The sequence below is a fragment of the Ambystoma mexicanum genome, chromosome 5q, assembly GCF_040938575.1.
Source record: "Ambystoma mexicanum isolate Mex_15411 chromosome 5q, UKY_AmexF1_1, whole genome shotgun sequence".
Lineage (NCBI taxonomy): Eukaryota > Metazoa > Chordata > Amphibia > Caudata > Ambystomatidae > Ambystoma > Ambystoma mexicanum.
In genome coordinates, this window is record NC_090933.1 from 1264563536 (window position 1) to 1264588146 (window position 24611).

The 24611-nt window shown below is 49.1% G+C and overlaps 1 protein-coding gene across 1 annotated transcript in view; it reads right to left on the minus strand.

Moving 5' to 3' along the window:
- Nucleotides 1-20118, minus strand: part of PPP1R16A (protein phosphatase 1 regulatory subunit 16A) — a 467867-nt gene extending 447749 nt beyond the window's left edge. Inside the window, exon 1 of the mRNA XM_069621786.1 lies at nt 18291-20118. Within this exon, the coding sequence (XP_069477887.1) occupies nt 18291-18543 (253 nt within the window). The 5' untranslated portion in view covers nt 18544-20118. The remainder of the gene's footprint in view (nt 1-18290) is intronic.
- Between the last annotated feature and the right edge of the window lie 4493 nt (nt 20119-24611).

The window sequence follows — 24611 nt, forward strand, 5'->3', positions numbered from 1 at the left end:
CTTGATGACATTCTGATCTTCTCTCCATCCTTGGAGGATCATCGGCTACATGTGTGCGAAGTACTTCGTAGGTTAATGGAAAATCAACTTTTCGCCAAGCCCGAGAAGTGTTTCTTTGAGACCACAGAAGTACCCTACCTGGGATTTATTTTATCAGAGAAAGGTATCCGCATGGACCCCAAGAAGGTGTTGGCCATAGACAGATGGCCAGAGCCCTCGTCTGTCAAGGAGATTCAACGTTTCCTAGGTCTGGCAAACTTTTACCGCCGGTTTATACCCAACTTCTCTGATCTGGTATTACCCATCACAACACTTCTCAAAAAGGGTATAGTATTCCAGTGGGGTTTGGCGGCTCAAGCAGCTTTCAAAACACTAAAGGGACTATTCGTCACTGCCCCGGTTTTGGTTCAGCCCGAGCAGGATAAACCATTTATCTTGGAGACCGATGCCTCGGGAGGTGCGTTAGGGGCAGTCTTGTTACAGGAAAGAAGCAAGGGAGAAGAACACCCTATCGCCTATTACTCTCGCACCCTAACCGGAAGCGAAAGAAACTACTCAGTTCTGGAAAGAGAGTTATTAGCAATGCGGGCCGCCTGTCAGGAATGGAAACATCTGTTACAGGGAGCCTCTCACCAATTTGTGATTCGTACTGACCATAGGAACCTCAAGGTTCTCCAACAGATGGAATGCCGGAATTCCAGACACGCCCGTTGGGCCTATTATTTTTCAAGCTTTGATTTCCGGATCACCTACATACCAGGATCCCAGAATAGTGTGGCAGACGCGTTATCACGAAGCTGGTTGGAGGAAGATCTATCGGAGGTTAAGAAGGAGAAGATTCTGTGTGAGAACCACTTTCGTACAATTGCTAACCTATTCCTTGAGAAGGTTCAAGGTGAACTCAAGGATTATGCTCAAGAAGAGCAACAGTCATACCAATTGCAGGAACGCGAAGGGTTGTGGTTTCATCATTCCGCCTTGTTCTTACCCACCTCCGATCTTCGCAGACAGGCCATCAGCTTTTGTCACGATCTGCCCTTGGCTGGACATAAGGGGGAGAAGGCAACATTAGAGTTGGCGTCCAGGAGTTTCTGGTGGCCGTCGATGCGAAGAGACATCATCTCTTATGTATCGACGTGTCCCGTCTGTGCCATCAATAAGACCCCTCGCCACAGACCACTCGGACTCCTACATCAAGCTAAAACACCCACACGCCCCTGGGAGGACCTCTCATTGGACTTCATAGTAGAACTCCCGGTTTCCCAGGAGAAGAGGGTGATCCTAGTCACGATTGATTCTTTCACCAAGCTAGCTCATTTCGTAGCTCTCGTAGGAGTTCCTTCAGCCTCAGAGACCGCTACAGTCTTCCTTCGCGAGATAGTAAGGTTACACGGTCTACCACGGTCCATCATTTCGGACAGAGGAACGCAATTTACTTCTAAATTTTGGAACGCGCTATGTAACCAGTTGGCTATACAGAAGGCGTTATCCTCGGGATATCATCCCCAGTCCAATGGACAGACCGAAAGACTGAACGCTAGTTTAGAACAATACCTTCGCTGTTTCTGTAACAGGGAACAGGACGACTGGGCGGCTCTGTTACCAATGGCAGAGTTCGCTTATAACAACACTTTTCATACGGCGATTAAGATGAGTCCTTTCAGGTGTACCTATGGTTATGACCCACATCATCTAGGAACCTTATCTTTCAGCAGCCAGACCACAACTCCCGCCTTGGAGAGGATGCTGAAGGATCTCAAAACGTACTCACAAGGAAGCCCTACAAACCTTGAAGGAAAGCCGCAAGAGATATAAGACCTATGCGGACACCAAACGTAATCCGGATCCTCTTTGGAAGACAGGAGATCTGGTTTGGTTATCTACGCGATATCTACCTCGCTGGGCTCATAAGGGGAAATTCACGGCACGATACATAGGTCCCTACCCAATCCTGGCCCAGATCAATCCGGTAGCGTTCAAACTGAAGTTACCTCACTCTCTGCAGAGAGTACATCCGGTCTTTCACTCCTCTCTACTCAAGACTCATCAAAGAGACCTGTACAAGAGACCTCTGAGAAGGACAGTGTTCACTCCGCCCGAAGAACCTGAGGAATATGAGGTGGCCAGAATTGTAGATTCCCGCTACAGGGGAGGAACCCTTCAATATTTGGTCCATTGGAAGGGATTTCCTGTGGCCGAAAGATCTTGGGAACCAAGATCCCATATGCACGCTCCCAAACTTGTACAGCGATTCCATAGGTTGTACCCAGGAAGACCTGGAGGAGGCGGGTATCGAAGGGGGCATACTGTCATGCACCAGCCCTGGAGAATAGCCAGTCGATGGAAATACTACTAAGATGGCGGTCGGTTCCGTTCTATCTATGGCGGCCTGCTCCATTCTATCGGTCTAGTCATTTTCCAACATGGCCGACATAGTCTATAACCAGCGGCCCATAGCAACGCTCTGCGCGTTGTATCGTTCCCGTTACGTGCCTAGCAGGTCGTTCTCAGCGCCTTGCTTATCAGTAGTGCCTTGCGTTCTAATCCTTTACTTATCCACCTATTCTTTCCCTACACGGGAGGTGATTTCAGGTTTTCAGGTAAGGTGATTAGGGTCTTATCTTCTGTCCTTTCTTGCACAACGCACTCTACCCAGCGTTTTCCATGTAAGTATGTTTTCTGTATTTTTCACTCAGCCGGCGCTTCAGCGTTAGTATTTCGCTGTGGGCATTTTCGACTGATCTTACTATTCTGTCCTTTTCTTACCTCTTTATTTCCTCTTGTCTTCTGTGGTTCCGTTCGTAACGCTTTCTTAGTGTTCCGGCGAACCGAGACCTCCTTCCAATCGACAACTCAGCCGATATAATCATCGAGCAAGGAGTGGACATTCATGCTACATGTCCAGAGCTCGGCGGCTATAAGAATCAAGATATCCGTGTAATAGCCAGACATCAGTGTTCCACGGACACCTGAATACTGATCGGGGTTTTTTGCCAGGAGGCTTTTTCCCCATTCTTAAGGGCGTGCTCCTCAGGTATCCCCTTGGTCTGTTATCAGCCGGATCACGGAGGTTGCCGAGGGAGCGCGTCCATACCTTCGACAAAAGAAAAAGGAGAAGAACCCCGCCGAAGGAGAAAAGGTTAAGAAGAAGAAGGCTGGAATAAAGACGGAAGAGGTCCAGGGGAAGACAGGTGAGGAGGAGTTGGGGAAGACAGAGTCGAATCGTGACACTTATCCACAACAGAACTGCGAGACTTATCCTTGGCCTCAAGCCCAGGGACCACATCTCTCTGGTGTGAAATCTCTCCACTGGCTCCCAGTGGCGGCAAGGATCAAGTTCAAGACCATCTGCATAGTCCACAAGGCTTTCTGGGGCCAGGGCCTGCACTACCTACAACACTCTCTGCCTAAATACTCTCCTTCAGGAGCCCTCAGCCTCCTCTAACCCTCTGCGGGTGAGCCGGTTCTCCTAACAGAGATTTGGGAGTAGAATGTTATCCTGTGCAGGTGCCTAACTCTGGAACAGCCTCCCTGCCTCTCTCGTCGTGAGCCGGACCTCCTCAAGAACTTCCTCTTCTCTTCCTCTCTCCCCTGCTAACGTCCGTTCGCCTCTCCCCTCCTTCCCTCCTCGGTTATCCTCCCCAACTCTGCACAGTTTCAAAGACTGGTCGCCTGGTGCACCTTTAGAGCCGAACAGGTCTCAGGCTCCCCCTCCAGTCCTACACTTGCCTCTGGGCCTCTGCACTCGGAATACATTCCATGTGAAGGGCAAGCTCTCTACACTTAAACCAGGCCCCTGATGGACTAGACGCACTTGTTCCCCCCCCCATACCCTGCCGCGCACTTCCTGTCTGTGCACTTGCACGACCTTGAATGCACTGGGCCTAGCAAGATCATTTGTCCTGTCCTCCCTTTGTCTCCCCTCCCTATCTTGGTTGCGCCTGAAACACTTGTGCATAGGCGCATTATTGATGATGACCGATCATCAATCAATCTGAATGTCGCTAGGCTTAGTACGGTAGTTTATTGTTCTGAATGTCCTTTTTCCCCCCTCTCCCCTCTCCTTGTCATGCACTTGTACTATCTGGCAAGTCGTTAGACCTAGCACGGCAGCTTATTGTTTGCCCTTTCCTTCTCCCCCCACCTCCTCTCCTTCCCTCCTGTCATGCACTTGCACTAGTAGAAATGCCTAAAGCCTAGTATGCGAGTTAATTTTGTTAGCTCATTCGCAAACTTAAGGCCTAAGAAGTACTACTGTATTCCCGTGTTCCCTTCCCTCCTTGAAGCACTTCATTTGTGTATAAGCGCTTTATAAATAAACAGTTACAAGCCAAACTGCCAAACTGCTTTTCCACACACTGGACAGGCGCCGTATTAAAGGTTTTAACTGCTCGAGCTGGTCCCTCCTCCAACTCTAAGTAGCAACTGAAAACAGACTCCAAAGCCGGGTCCAGTGATGCATGCCAAACTGCTTTTCCACACAATGCACACAATGCACACACAGCACTCTTTTAGCAAACAATGTAGGCACCTGTAAACCAAAAGAACGGCACTGAAGGGCTGCTCTTCCGAATGTCCACAACAGCCAGTCTTATAGTAGCGATAAGTGTGTGACCCTGAAGACACTTCCAGGTTAGGGAGGCTTTCAGTGTGAAGGTTTCCTGCTAAGGGTACAGTCCTCAGGCTGCTGCTCTGGCCATTATTTTTCCTTGCCAGCCAATATTTGAGGATTGCTGGGGCATTGTGCAGACCCAACGCTCCTAGGCTGTTACTAGGCCCTTCTATGAACAATTTGCATATATACAATTCCTTTCCAACCCCATTGACAGAGATGTGGTTGACTAGTTAAGGGAACAGGCGGAAATAGGGTGAACCAGAAAACAGCCCTATTCACTTGACAACCTGCCTTTTTTACAGTACTGAATAGTCTTCATCCCCATGGAAATCATTTTAATTACAAAAAGCTGGATTGGTTGTATGTTACAAATGCAAATTTGAAACTCCCTCAAAAATTAGCCGTCTCTCCTTAATGCTGCTGGTGACCTTCTGTGGAACACCCCAAAATCCTCCTCCCTGAGGTGAAGCAGAACTGTTTCAGGCACCTACATTTATTTATTTGGGAATATGTACCACAACACCACGCAAGCAAGATGCTCCAAAGCACAAAAGCCGGTCAGATAGCACAGCGAGCTAAGCACTCGCCCCCGATATCTGTGTGCAGTCTGCTGTGGCAGGTTCAAATCCCGGCAGGGTCAACTCAGCCTTTCATCCTCTCGAGGTTGATAAAACGAGTACCACTTTGTGGGATACTAATGTTTTCTGTTATTTCAGCGCTCTGAGGCCTATGGGTGTGTAGCGCTATATAAGAAATACATTATTATTATTATTAAAAGACAAAAGGGGCACCATTACAAGAGTGGAAAGCAGTATGACCGGTCAGAGCTAATCCTAGGTTCACCTTTGATGGTGAGCCCCTAGAAACAACCTTTAGCAACTGGTTTCGTTTGGTTCTGGATTGATTCCAATGTCATGGTTCCGCTCGTCTTCTGCTGTGGGTCTGCTGATACCAGGTTTCCTTTTATGGGTGAAGGGGGTTAGTAGGATGTGGGAATGGCAGGTTCCTAAGGACTTACAAGAGCAGAAGTTTTCATCTTTACTGTCGCAGCACAGATGAGACCAGGCAGTGCAGGCTCTGGCGGCATTCCCATGGCAGAATAGTCTAGCGCAGGGTCTGCAACCTGCGGCTCTACACATGTTTTAGACTACGACTCCCATGATCCCTCACCAGAGACTATGCTGACTGGGGCTGTTGGGAGTTGTAGATCGAGAATTCTGGAGAACCAAAAGTTGCAGACCCCGGGTGTAACATAAGTGCCACACTGCGGGTGAGAGGAACATGGCAGAGAGAACTAGCATTACTGTCGCAGGGCAGGTGAGATCAGGCAGGGCAGGGTCTGTGAGTATTCCCAGGGCAGAGTGTGCTAATGGTACTGTCGCAGGGCAGGTGATATCAGGCAGTGCAGTCTCTGGGGGCATTCCCTGGGCAGAGTTTGCTAGCGGTACCGTCACATCAAAGGGGATATCAGGCAGTTCAATGTCTGGGGACATTGCCTGGGCAGTTTGTGCTATCGGCACGGTCTCCTCACAGGTGATATCAGGCAGTCCAGTCTCTGGGGGCATTCCAGGGCAGAGTATCCTAGCGGTACTGTCACAGGTGATATCAGGCAGTGCAGTCTCTGAGGGCATTCCAGGGCAGAGTATACTAGTGGTACTGCCTCCTCACAGGTGATATCAGGCAGGGCAGCCTCTGGGTACATTCCCAGGGCAGTGTATGCAAACGGCAACCTCACATCACAGGCGCGACCAGGCCATTGAGTTTTTAGGAGTGTTATTAGGGCAGAGTGTGCCAGGGTTCCGAAACATCATAGGGGAGATCAGGCAGTGCAGTCTCTGGGGGCGTTCCCAGGGTACAGCGTGCCAGGGATATTGTCTGATCAGGGTATACAGGCTCCGAAGAGGCACTGCCAGGGCAGAGCAGAACATTTCTCCAAACAGCTGGTGAAGACCTGCACATTCGGCAACTTGGGAATGCAGGGACGTTACGCGCGTGTGTAAGAGGTTGCGGGGCATTCACGCCATGAGGTGCTAGCGCCTTCCTGCTCCTCGACACAAGGTGGCGCTATGGAGCTCTCCCGTGACCTGACCTTCTCCGCAGAGCAGAACTTGTTACTCTCAGCGGCCCACTCAGCGAAGACCCTGTGAATCCAGCCCTACTGTGACAAGACCACACAGACCAAGAGGAAATCCAACCCACGACTGCATACTCACCCCGAGAAGATGGCGTAATGAGGCTCAAGCCTCGGTATCCAAAAATCACTGCTGATGGACCAAATATGTCAGCAAGAAGAAGTGCCCCCTCAGCTCTCGAGTGGTTTTGTTTTTTTAAAGTTATTCCAAGCAGAAGTTAACAGGCCACCAATAGCAAGATTTAAACCCACCTACCAATAATAACAGCAGACACCCCCTCTCAAAGCCTAGGCCTTTAATGCTAGGAGAAGCTTCTAGACACCCCCCCCATCCATAGGCACACCCCCATTCTCCTGCTGTAGGTTCAGTGGTTCCAACCCAGGCATTGCCCCCAAATCCCTCACTGCACCATGTATCTTTAGGGAGGTTAGACCCTGTCCCCCACTACCCTCTTGCTTTTCAGATCCGCCAGGGGACCACTCCGGGGGGGGGCGACAGTGCGCCGCATAAATATCCTTAAACATAACACAACACCTTCATGGCTACGGTGCAAGTGCAAGTGCAAACCACGGCGTCCTCCACGCAAGACGTGGCATCGCCTCCATGGCGGGGTTCGGGGGAGGGGGGGGTTTACACTGCACACGCCTTTGATCTCAAGCAGTTTGAGCACTTTATAAATACACGTTAATTCACATATCACTGAATAAAGTGTTGGTAAACTCAACAGTTTGGGATTTTGTGCAGGAAATGGGTAGGCATTTTCCAGGCACTAAAATAATTCAACTATGTGGCCATAAGATGCCAACTGCTGGAAAATGGCGTTAGTACGTAAGAATATCATGGCGGGCCTGGCAAATGCATGAACAAGAGCCAGAACCGTTAGCTTTGCCAGTACTTGTTTTAAAGGAAATTCAGTGCAAGGGACAGATGCAACGACACACAAACTGCCTATAGACCAAGTGGCTGAGGTACACTTGGTTAAGACATTTTTATCACGCCAGGAGTATCTTTATAGGTGCAATTAAGCCATTAACTTTCAGAAAACGACGTAGAAATAACATTGACATACAGGCATAGACATACACGCGCAAAGCTCAAAGAAATCCGGGGATGGGTGAGGGGCTTTTTGCGGACGGAGGAGGAGGAGGCAGTAAGTGTGCATAGCATAGGGACTACTACAGCCTTGGGCTGTCAATGGGTGGGTAAAAAGTCAAACACCCACAGGCTGCGTCGCCCATCTCTCTCCTCTCCCACGTGAACAGTCTTGGCTTACCGCGCCAGCCAACAGCCAAAAGCAAAGAGTGGTGTGCTTAAGGGTAGTTGGTGCCCTGCAGTAGATCTGCCATGGGATAAACAGTGATGTGCAATAGACTGTTTAAATCATCAGAGTTTTCCAACTCCAGGCCTTGAGGGCCGGATCCATGCCGGGTTTTCAGGATACCCTGCATTAATATTCATATGAAATTTGCATACAATGATTCTAAATGTATGCACATTTTTCCTCATGAATTATAATGAGGGGTATCCTGAAAGCCCATCTGGATTCCGGCCCTCGAGGCCCGGAGTCGGACAACCCTGGTTTAAATGGACGGTCGGTGACGTGCCGTACTGGTCATATGGTTTATTTGGAGCTTTGGGTTGCAGAGCTGTATGCAAGTGTGTAAGGACTCTTCCGAGGCGTGCAGGGATCCTGTTACGGGAAATGCTGTGGCATCCAGTCGTTTCCGGGTAGGCTGCTCAGTGCAGCAATCTTCGGATTGGATATTTAGCCGTGTGGCCGTTTACGGGGTGCTCAGGCGGCAGTAGCAGGTTTTACACAGAAGATTGAGTGATGTGGAGTAATTCTCCTCCTAGACCGTCAGGTGGTGCTTAAGGGCATCGCAGCATGCAGCAATGAGCGTTGGGTGACCTCCTGGCTTTGGCCACGCCCCTTCAGCACCCACCTGCAAAAGTGAAAGGGTAGCAAGATAAACACCCAGACTATGCGGCTCGCCAGATTGGGGGGGGGTGGGGGTCCTCTACAGCACAGGTATGCACCGAGCTAGAGTTCCAGAGGGACGGGCCCTGAAGCGAGAAGGAAAAGACGCCAACTGTGGTCTTCACACTCTAAAAGATGTCCTGCAAACCAGACTACACTATGAAAATGTACGATTAAAACAGTTGCCCTTGGCGATGGGCCGGCCTACGGAGCGTGAATGTGAACCAAGAAAAAAGAAGCCAAGTGGAGAAAATGACAACAGTATGAGGTTAAAGTTTGGCCATTCCTGCAGCAGACGCGCTGCACTTTGCACTCCTCCAATTAGATATTGAGGGGTGCCAAGAAGCGTGCTGGGGCAGTCGAGCGGTGAAAGCACAGGGTGGTGATGATTTAACACCGCGCGCCATTTTTACCCCCGCCGAGACGTGCAAATCCAGGGTGTATTTCTGTATAGACCAGTATGCACAAGAGCTTGCATGTATGCGAGGGATTTATCAAGCGTGAGCCTAGCCGGGAAGCAACAGAGCGCTGTACCAAGAGGACGGACACTGGGCTTACAAGTAGGGCGCAGGGGCAGCACCGGAGCTGCCATGAAAAACGGGACAAGGGGGCGGGAAGGGTGCGACGCCAGAAGAGGAGAATAGGGTTCAGTGGAGCGATCAGTGAAATGTTCTTTGAAGAGTAGGGTTTTCAGGCCTTCCTAAAGTGTAGGATGGAGAAGGCCAGTCTTACCTGCCTAGGCAACTTGTTTTAGAGACAGACTGCAGAGCACACAAAGGCACATGTCTAGTCTGTCCCCCCTTTTGCAGGGCTTAGTCTCCGGCCAGGGGATATTATGGCTTCCGGTCCCGCGCTTGCCTCTGGACACGGCGAGTTTCTGAACCAAGTAGACTTGTGTTTTGCGGGCGAGAGCTTTTCAGGCGATAAAGGCAATCTTGAGGACGATGCGCGCCTGAAGGGGTAAGCGTGAAGCGCTTCACCGACTGAGAAGACACTGGGGCGGTTTTGCAAACTGGAGGACCAGGTCTAGCCAGCACTACACAAGGGGAGTATTGGCCACTTTTACTCCCTAAAATAGGCAAATACTCCTAAAAAATAGTATAGGGAGTAAAAATACTCCAAACAAAAAATGGGAAACAGCCACGTTAGGACCTTGTGGTCCTGCTTTCACCCACGCAACTCCATGGATAGGTTTGGGCCAGTAGTGCACGCAGTACCACAGGAACAAAATACGATTATTACTGCCTGATTGGAAGAAGTAAACATGTATCTTTTAATGTGTAGGAATAACCAGGTGCAAAGGAATAATTATTACAAAAACATTTCCATTTTGCAGTTAAAACATTTTTTACTGCTTATAAAATCCTCCCATTCGGAACTGGGCTTACATTTTCACTCCCTAAAAAATAATTTTACTCCCAAACTGTAAAAAATAGGGAGTAAAATACTCCCACTTCAGAATCTTCTTTGGAGCACTGGATCCAACCTTTACAGTGATCACTAGCATGGAGTATTTCCACCTTTTCAAGGGTGAATTTTGAACAGGTTTTTAAATATTTCAATAATACATTTATTGATTGTAAATAATTAAGTAACTGAAGACAAAATAGGTCTTAGTGCCAGAGCAATAATGTTATTGGCATAATTGTCCAATTAATTCCCAGAGGATATACTAAAGCCTAATAACGGGGGCGTATTTTAATGAAGTGGTGGGCAGGACCCCAAGGTCCCGATGCAGCACTGTTTCTAATGTGAAAGTGGATTGTCTAATGGTCTAAGAGTAAGCGAAGGCAGCCTTGACATGATGCTATTGGCCACTAGAGGAAGGGTAGCGATGTAGGTCGCAAACGGGTCAAAGGGAACGACCCACAATGATGGAGGTCCATGCAACGCTACCCATCACAGAAATTGGTAGACTATGCCAGAAGGTGGTCAAATGCTAGTTGGAGCAAGAACCTTAGTTCTTTTCAATGTTGCAGTCGTCTCGGGAGGATAGCTCAGGGGCAACGTGTTCGCCTTGGAAACAAGACTACGTGGAGCAACACAGGTTCGATCTCCGGGTCCACGTTTATAAACCTACGGGTATTAAGAGCATTATAAATAACCTATCATAGCAGATCATAATGGCACGACCCATGTCAAGGGACTTGAAGCCACATCGGAGAGACTTGCTGCTATGAACATTTTTGTTTTTGGTCAGAATATGTTCCTGACGGAAATGTTGGCCCTACTCTCCCAAGAGTCGTTGGTGCCTGCAGAGTAGCAAGAGGTGGGTGGCCAAACGGCACGAGACACCCACCACTACGTATAGCCAATGCCTATAGGACGCGTTATGCTAGAAACCTCACTCATGACATTAGTGCATTTCCCGATATAATGGCAAGCTGGCAGATTGCCATCGCAAAGCCAAGAAGGGCAGTCTTGCCCAATAGCCGTCATGGGCTTGAGGAAGACCTCTTTTTGACAGATGTATTTGCGGGTGGACCCATGGAGCACTTTTCAGATTTCTGGCATACAACCCCTCCCTACTGTTATTGGGGGCCTAGGGAAGTCATTAGAAGCCAAGAAGGGCAGTCTTGCCCAATAGCCGTCATGGGCTTGAGGAAGACCTCTTTTTGACAGATGTATTTGCGGGTGGACCCATGGAGCACTTTTCAGATTTCTGGCATACAACCCCTCCCTACTGTTATTGGGGGCCTAGGGAAGTCATTAGATGGGCTTTACCATCTGTGTTTTCTTGGGCATGGCTTCAACATGTCCAGGCTCACCATGCAGAAAGTAAACTCTAGACATACCCCCCACTTGTACAGTAAACACATTCCTCCAGCTGTCTCTCTGCCTGGTGCGGAACCCCTCACCCCCATAAAATATAGTCAAGTCCCACGATAAATTTGGTCCCGCTGTACACAGAGCTCCTCCATCTTTTCTTTCTCAGGCCTTCCTGAGCATCTTATCCATCCCTCGCCCTCATCCCAACTATCTAGCCGACTTTGCTCCTCCCTAGCACTATTGCATGCTCCATCATGCTCCTCCTTTGCTTCTCTGAAAAGCAAAGCGCTTCGACGCCATAAACAGAAGGCGCTATACAAATACAAGCCAACATAACTTGCACCACGCCCCACCGGCTTGGTGCAAACATTAGCGCACAGCCATTGTTATGTACTTGAAGAATCATCATTGGCTCTTTCTGTGACTCCTAATGTATAGTAAGGGGGTAATATTGACCGCTTGCATATTGCTGACTATGCAATAGACGGTGTTATTACGCAACTCAGTCTGATCCACTGGAAGTGAAGGAGAATCTATGTTGATCCTGCAAGTTGCATACATATACCGGAAGTATTTATTTATTTCATTTATTGACAGCACCCAAACACGTAATTATCACGCGCTGGCTCAACTCACTGAGCTAACGCTTTGGATGTCACTTGTCATTTTGTTATGTCAGAAAGTATTAGTAAAGCCGGTCGCAGTAAGTCACAGAAGGACTTGCAGTTTGCGGCCCCCTCTATGTAGCTATGGAAGGCAGAGCTTGGCAGTGCTGTTCCCAGGCCCTTTAGAATGGAGCAGAGGGAGAATTCAAGGTGTAAACTAAAAAGTCACGTGCCTCCTTAATTCTAAACATGCACAAATCACACCGTTTCTAACTCGCCAAGAGTCAATTATCACTCGTCAATGGCTAGTGGCGAGAGCACATTTTGAGGCCCCCCAACAACACGACTTTAAAGGAACTATTCACAGCATCGCTTGGGGAGACGAGCAGAAAAGGTCCTTAAACCAGGAGCTGTGATGTCAAAGTCCTACGCCAAAAAATGGTGCCACCAACCAGCACCTCACGCTTTGTACCAGAGCCTCTGGAATCCAGCAACCTCACCTTGAAGGAGCAACGATTTGGCAAAGACTCCTGGGCACTTCCTCTGCTCTGGGAGAACCTGCAAGGATGAAAGGATCCCGCCCCGTCTGCAGATTCTGCCACCCTGGCCTGGCTCGTGGATCAGATGCCACCTGTGACCAGCGCCCACCGACAAGTCTTGAGCTCTGGGAAAGCCACACAAAGCGCTTCGGTGGAAAATGGAAATCTTAGGGGCGATCACATGGTGGTAAATTGAGCGTGCTAGGGATAAATATTTCAATGGGATCATGTTGTGGGTAATGCTGCACCACTCGACCCCACAAGGCAGGCTATTCTACCCCTGTCCTGTTAGGTGTCGTTCACATCAGTAGGCCGATATATGGGGCCCACGCGCGGGGAGGTCCTTCCTTACCCAGAAACCTGGTAAGGATCCAAAGATGTTTTAATCCTAAACAAGACAATCAAGATAGCAACTAGTCCCAATTAAGGGAAGAAAACAGATGGGTGATTTCATATGGATTCAACTGTGACCGACTGATGAAGAAGCTAAGGGACATACTCGCTGCATTCCCTTTAAAGCAAACTGCAGTTCAAGAAAATCTCCAGTGGGGGCGCACTCATCAAAAGTGACTGCAAGTTGAAAGGGCGACAGGATGAATGGGGCTCCAATTGCCTTGAAGAAGAGCGGTTTTAACTCGAAAACCGTGTTGGCATCAGCCGCAATGAACTGAGAAGTCAATCTGTTGATGTGTCTTGAAACTAATTAAACCAATACATCACAAATTGACCAACATCCAAAGATTTACATACATAGGGGGGAAAATATCAATTTGTAAGCCACTAGCGAAGCGTAAAAAGCCTCCTGTCGCCCTCCACATGGTGGGGTAAATGAAACTTTTTGGAGGCCTGAAATTAACTAAACGGCTCAAAAAGGTTTAAACAGTAAACATTCTACCTATAGCACATGGGTACACCGGAACCAATAAGAAAAACGATCAAGAGGGATGGCACGCAGTTCTGGGGACCATAGATCTGTACATTGCAAGGATTGGCCAGGTGAGAGCCGGTGGGTGGAGCCAGCAGCACTAGGCCTGCCTCAGGTTTGAACAGTCCCCGCTTCTTCTAAACTCTCAAACAAGTTGCACGGGAAACCACTGAAGCGTGTTTTATTGCGTTTTCCTTGTTTTCCACAATATCTTATTTTGGATCCTTGTCATTATAGTTCACCTATATGATAAGATAGTTTATTTATATAGCGCCTGTACACAATGTGTTCGCACACTGAGGTTTCATGACTGTATTAAAATGGTGACTGGGTACCTTACAGCCCCCAGCAGTCTGCCTAAACTACTCCTGCTGCCCCCAGATGCCCCACTGTAATTCTGCCCTGCTTTACGTTTGCTCCCATGTGCCCTGCTGTACTTCTGTTGCCCCAGATGCCCCACTGTAATTCTGCCCTGCTGTACGTTTGCTCCCATGTGCCCTGCTGTACTTCTGTTGCCCCAGATGCCCCACTGTAATTCTGCCCTGCTGTACGTTTGCTCCCATGTGCCCTGCTGTACTTCTGTTGCCCCAGATGCCCCACTGTAATTCTGCCCTGCTGTACGTTTGCTCGCATGTGTCCTGCTGTACTTCTGCTCACAGGTGTCCCACTGTAATTCTGCCCTGCTGTACGTTTGCTCCCATGTGTCCTGCTGTACTTCTGCTCACAGGTGTCCCACTGTAATTCGGCCCTGCTGTACGTTTGCTCCCATGTGCCCTGCTGTACTTCTGTTGCCCCAGATGCCCCACTGTAATTCTGCCCTGCTGTACGTTTGCTCGCATGTGTCCTGCTGTACTTCTGCTCACAGGTGTCCCACTGTAATGTTGCCCTGCTGTACGTTTGCTCCCATGTGCCCTGCTGTACTTCTGCTCACAGGTGTCCCACTGTAATGTCGCCCTGCTGTACGTTTGCTCCCATGTGTCCTGCTGTACTTCTGCTCCTAGGCGTCCCTATGGAGATTTGGGGCTTGAGCAATTTCACTGCATTGTTGATTTAGCACCCATGGCTGCCCGAGTCTTTTTTTTTTAAAAAATGTTATTGTGCATTGGTAAGGTGCTTATACATCAAGTACATTGTGTTTCAAAGCGCCCACAGGGCAGCAAGGAGGGAACAAGGGAATGAAAGGCAAATATATCAATGAAAGAGAGAGGCAGTCCTACTGGGCATTCAGAGCGTGCAAGTGCAGAGAGAGAGAGCGAGGGAGCACCACTAGGCGGTATTGGCACGGCCACACCAGATGAATGCTTCAAAGGCCCAGCAGGGACGCCACTGACCTCTCCCTGCACCAACGTGCCTTAAGCTCCAACACACAAGCCCAATTACCAACGAAGCCACTCACACATGAGAAATCACCCTCCCCAGAGTCAAGGCCGAAAGCTACATCTCTACAACAGACTTACATTGGAAAACGTTGGGCAAATGTATCCCAGCACCAGGGGGGACACAAATTCCTCTGTGATCTCGATACACCTAGACACAGACACAGCTGCAGGGGTAATTCCGGTCTGCACACATCAACAAAATAGCAAATCTATCTTGCATTTTCCCCCGAAACCCCCGCTCAATGCTCCAGATAAGATTTGGGAGTAGGAGTTCTTTACTCCCTATTTTTTGAAAGTTGGGAGTAAAATGATTTTTTAGGGAGTAAGTCCAATTCACAATGACAGTATTTTATAAGCGAGTGAAAATATGTTTTAACAGAAATGTTTTAGTATTTTTTTTTTGCACCTAGTTATTCATACACATTAAGATCCCCGTTTACTACTTCCAATCAGACAGTAACAGTAGTGCCTTCCTGTGTTACTACGTGCACTACTGGCCCAAACATACCCATGGAGCTGTGAGGGTGAAAGCAGGGGTGCAGGATTCTACATGTCTTTTTCCTATTTTTGTTGTGTGTATTTGTACTCCCTATTTTTATTTTTTGAGACTATTTGCCAATTTTTTGGGAGTAAAAGTGGCAGATGCACCCCTTATCTGTAGGGCTGCCCCCACTAACCTAACCCAACCACTCCCTTTCAGGTCTGTCCTAGAACCTGGAGACCGTGCAAATAGGAGCAGCGCATGGTGCGAATCCCAGTAAGATAACATGAGCCAAGCGGATTTCAAGATGGCGTCTCTCCTGCCTATGTTTGCAAATGGCAGACTAGTTTGACGTTGGTGCTCGGCCGGCCACATTTAGCCGCGCGCCACTTTCCATGGTCCAGTTCGTTGTTCACACAACACTAGAATGTGCTTTGGTATCGAAAGTAGGCAGGAGTCAAGTGGTGAGCTATAGCATTTACTCTTAGTCACAGAGGAGAAAAATGAACTTTTAGAGGTGAGCTGAAAAGAAACAATTGCAGGGTCTGTTGAGTGGGGACGGAATACATCTGTCACTTCTGATTTTACAGCAAAGCGAGCAAACCCTGGTGATATCAATTGGTCAGCTTAAAAGGAGATTTGTACACATCTTCTCTCTTAGGCAATACAAACTATTTGACTGCAATCAAAACTATTAATGTGAGCAAAAAGTTAATTTGTGTATTCAAAGATTGAATAAACTGCCATATTGCGTTAGAAACCAGTCATATGTCTGTTGGTTCTGAAATCCTATTTTATTTTCTAGATGTTTTCCCAGTGACATTCCAATAGCAAGATTTGTGCACTGATGCAATAAACCCAAGTTTGTTCTTGCTGGTGATTTACCCGGGATCATTACTTACGGATTATCGATTACAAAATGAATACAATTCAGTTTCCCCCGTGTTTCATACAGCATGCACTTCATCAGGACTAGAAAAGCTTTACGTTAGCTGAAATTGCATTTACGTGCATTAGTATGGTTTTTGTGGTTATTTGAGCGTAGTGACGAAAGGGGAGAAAAAAAATGATGCAATGATCCCAAAGTGTAACCTTGTCTCTCAGAATCCATTCAAGCCTGTTTCTTAACATCATCCACTGTGGTAACCAAAAAGGAGATTATGGGTATTTTTTATAAGGATAGAGACAAGGTTAATGTTGCATGCTGGGACAGCCAGAGGGGCTGGACTACTAGACTCAACACTAATAGGTAGGGAACACCCTACTAGTATCAATCATCAGATTACTTGCTAAACAACCTAGTCTAAATCCCCATCACTCCTCAGGGCTCGCAAAATCTACTAGCCCACTAGCATTGGCAGAACGTTTTTATGAAGAGCGAGCACCATTCGCAGGATAATTGAGCTTGCTGACGAGGATGGGGATGTTAGGAACTTATATAGCATTGACTGCATACACACTTTGCAGTAAATGGCAAATACAGGTTTCACTGCATGGTTGACAGTATTGCAGCAAATATGAAGTGTGTTTATGGCGGCATGCACCATTTTACAAAAAGCACTGGTAAATATTTTGTCACCAGTCACCATGGGGCGAGTGCATTTCTCTTAGGTTGAGTATGTAAACCAAGAAACACGCCATTCAGGCCTAGTGGGATTCATAATAATTTGCAAGGCCTGCTCCTTTCCAGTCACCGCAGATGGAGACCAACAGGACACAGCCTTGTATGTATTATATAAGACATACAGGTAGATACTTCTTGTTGCATACATCTTTCTCCCACTTTATCGCCATGTTGTATATACCACGCAAAGAAAAAAACATACTCCGGCACATAAGTGGTAAATACTTTTATTGTATTTATTTGAGCTTCATGAACGACCTATGTCTAGTCCTGAGGAAGTGCTAAAGGCATGAAACATGTAAAGCAAACAATGCTAATTTTGTGATCAAGAACGTTGTGATATTGGTTAAGTCACCAATAACAAAAAAACTTGGGTTCAGTGCACCAGTTTGCAAATCTTGATATTTCTGTCTACGGGCTTATGAAGACAAAGGACCTCCACAATGACAGTGGCGACCCAGCAACAACACAAAATATCCAACATACAAACGAGGGTGTGGCGTTTCCAGCTCTGCAACACGTTTATGATATAGCGACCTAAAGGAGTACGGTTTTTCATTGATATCTACTGCTGTGTAGTTGTTTTTCCACTGCATAGTGGTGTGCAGTAGTATTCTGTGGGGTGCTGTAATTTCTTGCAAGTATTATTTGTTAGTATGAGGTGGATTATTGCAAAATGTATGGTAGGCAGAGTTTCTATCGTCAAATCTCTAATTATCCCTGCTGTGCATGCAAATATAAAAAACAATTAAAAATAACTATAGTAAACGTGCCACTTTATGTGAAAATCTAGGGTTAAATGGCTAGCTGGCAGTATGCCAATCCAAAATACTTGTAGGTGTGGTAATGTGCCCACGGCTTCATGTCAGGGGTCAGTGCATCACCCACACGCCATTATTAGTGTTTAGGATGCTGGCCCCACTAGGTATTGGACCTGAAGAGTCCCTCATACACACAGAGGGCAATATCAGAAGAGTGATAGGGCTGGGTAGAGGAATAACCTGTCAAAGGTTCCCACACTGTGGTTGCTGGTTCCCACACTGTGGTTGCTGGTTCCCACACTGTGGTTGCTGGTTCCCACACTGTGATTGCTGGTCCCAACCATCAAATTGGCCGATGTTCTTCCTAAAACCTCTAATATTTCTTCCTCCACCTCCCAATGTTCAGGTTTTGTTTAGTGAGGGTCAGTTGCACACCAGGAAGACCACCACACAAAGCATAAAGGGAAAGAAAAGACCATTACCTTCCTCCACGTCGTTGCGGGCGGCCGCCTCAAGCAAGGTGATGCTTTCAGGGAACACCACCCGCCGCTCGCCCTTGCCACCCGGCCTCTTCCTGCTACCCGCCTTTGCCTTCTTGCCCTGTGCCTCCTTCTCAAACTGTGCCCACTTCTTGAGCTGCTGGGTCCGCCGCTTCTGGGCATGCTTCAGTCGCTCCTGCGTGCCCATGCGGGCCACAGAGGGCATCTCCGTCAGCAACTCCAAGTGCTCGGCCATGGTTGCCCAGGGTTAGGGGGGGTCAGGCCCGAGATTTCAATGCAAGAGGTGAGAGACTGGGATATCAGCCAAACGCCTTCCACCTGATAGGGGTAGAAATGTGGGGGGCGGTTGGCCGCTCCATGGTTCTGATTTCTTGGGGAGTGGGTGATGGTACTCCAGTCTGAAACCCAACTTGGAGTCCAAGTTATTCTACCTCGATAGAATCCTGGGGTTCACTTGCTTTGGGAGTAAGGGGTACAAGTAGCCAGGACTTGCACCTTCAAATTCTGGTTGCTGTGGTGTTGGTCTGGTGCGATGTCAGTTGACGATCTGAAATCGGTTAAGAGTCCAAAGGTGGCATGGACGTTTCTGGACTAAATTCAATTGCTTCAGGTGGGCCTCCAGGGTCTACAATGTTTGATAATACGACGAAGTGAGGAGTAATAGAATGTTTCCCTTCATCCTCACCGGTAGAGGTGATATTCAGGGTAGGTCACGGCCCCTGTCACTCCTTGGGGTGCTAGGCTTGGCATACTTCTCTACTGAATGTCCACGCTTCATGGTGTCTCAACACGGTTTATCCAGGAGGGGGTAAAGGGCAGGTGGGAGACCGCCTTCCAGGGTTCAGAAGGTGCTGAAGTGGCCCAACAGGTTCTGGGGTGTCCTGCCAGAAAGATACTGGCGAAGCAGCCTGAGGTCAAGAAGATGGCAGGCTATCGAGAGTTGTCCAGGCCTGCAGGGGGCTGGGAGCCACGTCTGGGGTCAGCAGGGTGCTGGGGGCCCGGTCTGAAGTTAAGAAGGCGGGCTGTCTGTCGAGGGTTACGGGGGGCAGGTTGTTATCGAGGCCTGCAGGGTGTTGAGGGCAACTCCTGGTGTCAGGAAGGTGCGCTTGAGGTCAGGGGGTGCGGTGGGAGCCGTTCGAGGTCAGCAAGGTGCCGGAGAGCCCTGCCCGGGCCAGGTCGGAGCTGCCACCGGTTGTCGCCCTCTGCCAGCCTCCAGTATCAGAATCCGGCGGGATGGCGGCAGCAGGTAGGCGCCGGGAGCCGGAACTTCTTCCCGCGGGGCCCAGTGGTCAGCAGTCCTCTGCAGGCGTCTCTGGGGCTGGCACAGATCGGGTGTCACCGGCACGGAGAGGCGCCTCCTCCCGGCGCCCTGCCCAGGGCGCGGGAGCCCCCCTGCAGCGCCCTCGCGGTACCTGCAGACCCTCCCCCTCCCCGGGCTCTCCACGGGGTCCTCCTGCTGGAAGTCCGGGGCGGCGTGCGGGAGCAGTGCCCACCCGGGGCACCGGCAGGCCCCGCGCCGGCTCGGGGCAGGTAGGGAGCGGCGGGCTCTGCTGGCTGCTCAGCGGCCGGGCGCTGGTTCCGTGGGGCCGGGGAGCCGCTTCACTCCACAGCCTGGACTTGTTGCACCGAAGAGCGGCTCCTCCCCCGGCTCCTCTCCCCTCTGTGCACGGACTCCTGGAAAGCCGAGCCGCTTCCTGCTCCCGCCCTCCTCCAGCCTAGCAGAGACGCACTGCTGTGCGGAGGGAGACATGTCACACGGCGACAGAGAAGAGACATGCTCCGGGGGACGCGTCACCCAGGGGCAGCAAAGCGGCGTGTCACCAGGACCACCCAGGCATAAAGAAGAGACATGCTCCGAGGGACGTGTCACCCAGATGCAGAAAAGCGGCCTGTCACCAGGGTCACCCAGGCATAGAGAAGAGACATGCTCCGAGGGACGTGTCACCCATCAGGTGTAGAAACGCGACTAATCACCAGGAGACAAATCACCCAGGCATAGAGAAGAGACATGCTCCGAGGGACGTGCCACCCAGGTGCAGAAAAGCGACATGTCACCAGGGTCACACAGGCATAGAGCAGAGACATGCTCCGAGGGACGTGCCACCCAGGTGCAGAAAAGCGGCATGTCACCAGGGTCACCCAGGCATAGAGAAACGACATGCTCCGAGGGACGTGTCACCCATGTGCAGAAAAGCGGCCTGTCACCAGGGTCACCCAGGCATAGAGAAGAGACATGCTCCGAGGGACGTGTGACCCATCAGGTGCAGAAACGCGACTAATCACCAGGAGACAAATCACCCAGGCATAGAGAAGAGACATGCTCCGAGGGACGTGCCACCCAGGTGCAGAAAAGCGGCCTGTCACCAGGGTCACCCAGGCATAGAGAAACGACATGCTCCGAGGGACGTGTCACCCAGGTGCAGAAAAGCGGCCTGTCACCAGGGTCACCCAGGCATAGAGAAGAGACATGCTCCGAGGGACGTGTCACCCATCAGGTGTAGAAACGCGACTAATCACCAGGAGACAAATCACCCAGGCATAGAGAAGAGACATGCTCCGAGGGACGTGTCATCCAGGTACAGAAAAGCGGCGTGTCTCCAGGGTCACCCAGGCATAGAGAAGAGACATGCTCCGAGGGACTTGTCACCCAGGTGTAAAAAAGCGACATGTCACCAGGAGACAAATCACCCACGCATAGAGGAGAGACATGCTCGGAGGGACATGTCACCCAGGTGCAGAAAAGCGGCGTGTAACCAGGATCACCCAAGCAAAGAGCAGAGACATGCTCCGAGGGACGTGTCACCCAGGTACAGAAAAGCGACATGTCGCTAGAGAGACAAATCACCCAGTTACAGAGAAGAGACATCCTATATAGGGGGAGACATGTCACCCAGGAGAACTTGTCACTTAGGCACAGAGAACACACATCTCCTACTGCTGGAGACATGTCACACGAGCACAGCTACCAAGAGACATGCACTAAAAGACATGTCACCCAGGAGCAATGAAGACACAGGTCAAGTCCCTGTCTAGAGAGACATGTCGCACAGCTATAGAGAAGAGACATGACGCACAGCTACAGAGAAGAGACATGCTTTAAGAGACAAGTCACACAGGAGCGAAAAAGACATGCCATCCAGAGGGAGAAATGACACCCAGGAGCAGCGAAGAGACGTGCCAAAGTCCTTTCTAGAGAGACATATCGCACAACTATAGACACGAGACATGTCACCCATGAGCGAAAAACGCATGCCAGACAGATAGAGAAATGTCACCCAGACACAACAAAGAGATCAGTCACCCAGGCATAAAGAAGAGACATGCTATATAGAGGGTGCCCCATCACTCAGGAGCACTTGGGAGGCATGTCACCAGGGTGCAGAGAAGAGACATGTCCTACTGCTGGAGGCATGTCACCCAGCCAGGAGCAGAGGAGAGGCATGTCCCGCACAATAAGAGAATATGCATGTCACCCAAAAGAAGAAAAGAGACACTCCCTACATAAAAGACACGTCACCCAGGCATAGAAAAGAGACATGCTCCACTGAAAAGCGACACGCCGTACAGAGGGAGACATGTCACACAGGCGCAAAGAAGAGACATGTCACCCAGAGAAGGCATGCTCCACACAGAGGGAGGCATGTTACCCAGTCACAGAGAAGATACATGTCGCCCAGGCGTAGAGACATGCCCTACATAGGGAGGCATATCACCCAAGAGCCGAGAAGTGACATGTCACCCAGTAGCAGAGCAGAGGTCTGTCACTCAGGAGCAGAGGAGAGACATTTCACCTACCTAGGCGCGGAGAAGAGAAATGTCACTCAGGCATAGAGAAGCGACATGTCCTTCAGAGAGAGGCATGTCACCCTAGCACAGAGAAAATACATGTCGCCCAGGAGCAGAGGAGAGGCATGTCACCAAGGCACAGATTTGAGACATGTCGTACAGGGGCAGAGAAGATATCCAGGCATAGAGCAGTCATGCTATAAAGAGGGAGACGCACTGCCCAGGGGCAGAGACCAGACATGACCTCCTGAGAGAGACATATCTCCCAAGTTATGCTATGCTATGTTATGTTACTTGGCATTTATATAGCGTCTTCTGTATCATTGTTATGACCTCAAAGCGCTGGTAGGTTGAACGCCCTTGGAACCGCAGTTCAAGTCAGTAGAGAGAGTGTTGTATGGTGTGTGGGCGCACCGGATATGTGTGCAGCTGGTGTGGTTGGTGCATGATAGCTGCTTCTAAGTGGTAGGTGTGGTGCTGAGGTAATCAGTTGGATGTGTTCAGTCTGGAGGGTGGACACCCAGACTGAGTTCTGGCTGCGTTAGGCCTGAGGAGACGCCTAAGCTAGCCGGTATGCGCTCAGCTAGCTGTGTTTTATTAGGATGATGAGGTGTTCGTGGGGTCGTGTTAGTATGAGAACAGCTAGGCCGAATGTGTCATAGCATAGCTGTGTTCTAGTTGAATAATGGTGTATAGGATAGAGTAAGCGTAGTAGTGTGATATGGTGGTTTTCAGTAAAGCGCCTGTGACCAAGCATGAGAGCAGGACAGGGGTCGTACATAGAGGCCTACGTACATAAAGTGAGAGGATGGATATGGTAAACATGTGATACAGATAACATGGGGATACAGGTACATAGCATATACATAGCATACATAGGAGATACAGAGATATATCCACTCCATCCACTGCATCCACTCTGTCCTTTCCATCCACTCCATCCACTCTATCCTTTCCATCCACCTGTTCCATCTGTTCCATCCACTTCATCCGTTCCATCCTTTCCATCCACTCCATCCTTTCCATCCACTCCATCCTTTCCATCCACTCCATCTCTTCTATCCACTCCATCCGTTCCATCCACTCCATCCGTTCCATCCACTTCAACCGTTCCATCCATTCATTCCATCCGTTCCATCCACTAGTCAATGCTAAAATTCACCAGGCGAAGGTCTCCATCAATAAACACACTAGTAAGTGAGTTTAACAATCATTTATTGCAATGCAAAACTTCAGCGGAAGGGCTGACTGCAAGATATACCATAGGGATGCTATCTAGAGTGAGCTACTAACATTACAGTGAGCAGGCTTTTTATAGGAAAACGTTTACATTGAGTCTTATGACTGGCGCGAAGCCCAGGCACGTCCTGACATACACTTTCCTTCCAAGACACTTTTGGCTGTTATTCCAGCCCTTGCGGTGACAATTTACAAAGGCCGGACATTTGCAAATCGTCATTACTCATATAGCTTATCTAAGCAAGTAAAAATATCCTTCAGGATGCACGTGTAATCTTTAACCTGCGTGATCGTAAAAACAAGCTAATTCATCACATTTGACATAGTGGGGAATTTGCAAACTACACATATCTTGCCGCGGTAGTGATAATAGTATCCATTCATGGGCTGCTGGACAATAGCAGGACATATCGTTTACAGAATGACGCACAAGCTCTGACACAAGTTCCCCTTCCCAAATATCCCAGAGAATAACAACTCCGAATATAGATACGCTTTATGCTTATGTTTCGGGAAAGAGTGTGGATGCTAGCAATCATCATTCATAGAGGAGACCCCAGGGTCAATGAATGCATGCTGACTCGCACGGCAGCTTTAGACAGGACGGGAAGTGCAAGAGTTTTAACAGACATTATTTATGTAGCCTTTACAGGAACGGAGAACAGAGGGGACATTCCTAAGCCTGTGAGTAATATCTGTTCCAGGCGAAAACCCTGGGCCTCATGTGCGGACACAAAAGCAGTTGGTTTAACATGGACATAATGCTATAACATGGGCAATGGGTTTAAGTCTTGCTGAGGCAAAGAAACATGACAATTACATGAATTTGGTATTTACAAACGACCCTTTTGCGTCAGCAAGACTTTATCAGTAATACACATGGTTTAGTTTGTATTCATTCATTCTTTCATTGTCGTTGACCGACACATCAACCTTTTGTAACCCCTCAATTGCCTCCTCTAACTTTATCATCTCGTTGGTGGTCATGGCATTAGTGGGTTTGGGTGCCAGTGCTCCCATTATTTTCCTGCAGCAATCTCCTATGACTGACATACATAAGGGAAAGCACTGAATGCAACAGCAGCAAGCAGCTATTAATCCTCCTATGACAAGAAGAGGGGTGAGGAGCTTCCATCCCCAGCTCCGTAATAGATCCCAGAACCAGGATGTCCCATCCCCAGGCCCAAATTCAGAATGTATTTGAGCTGCTATTTTATGCATTTCATCGATCCCTTTAAAGATATCGGTGCTATAATCAGGTATAAAAGTGCAGCAAGA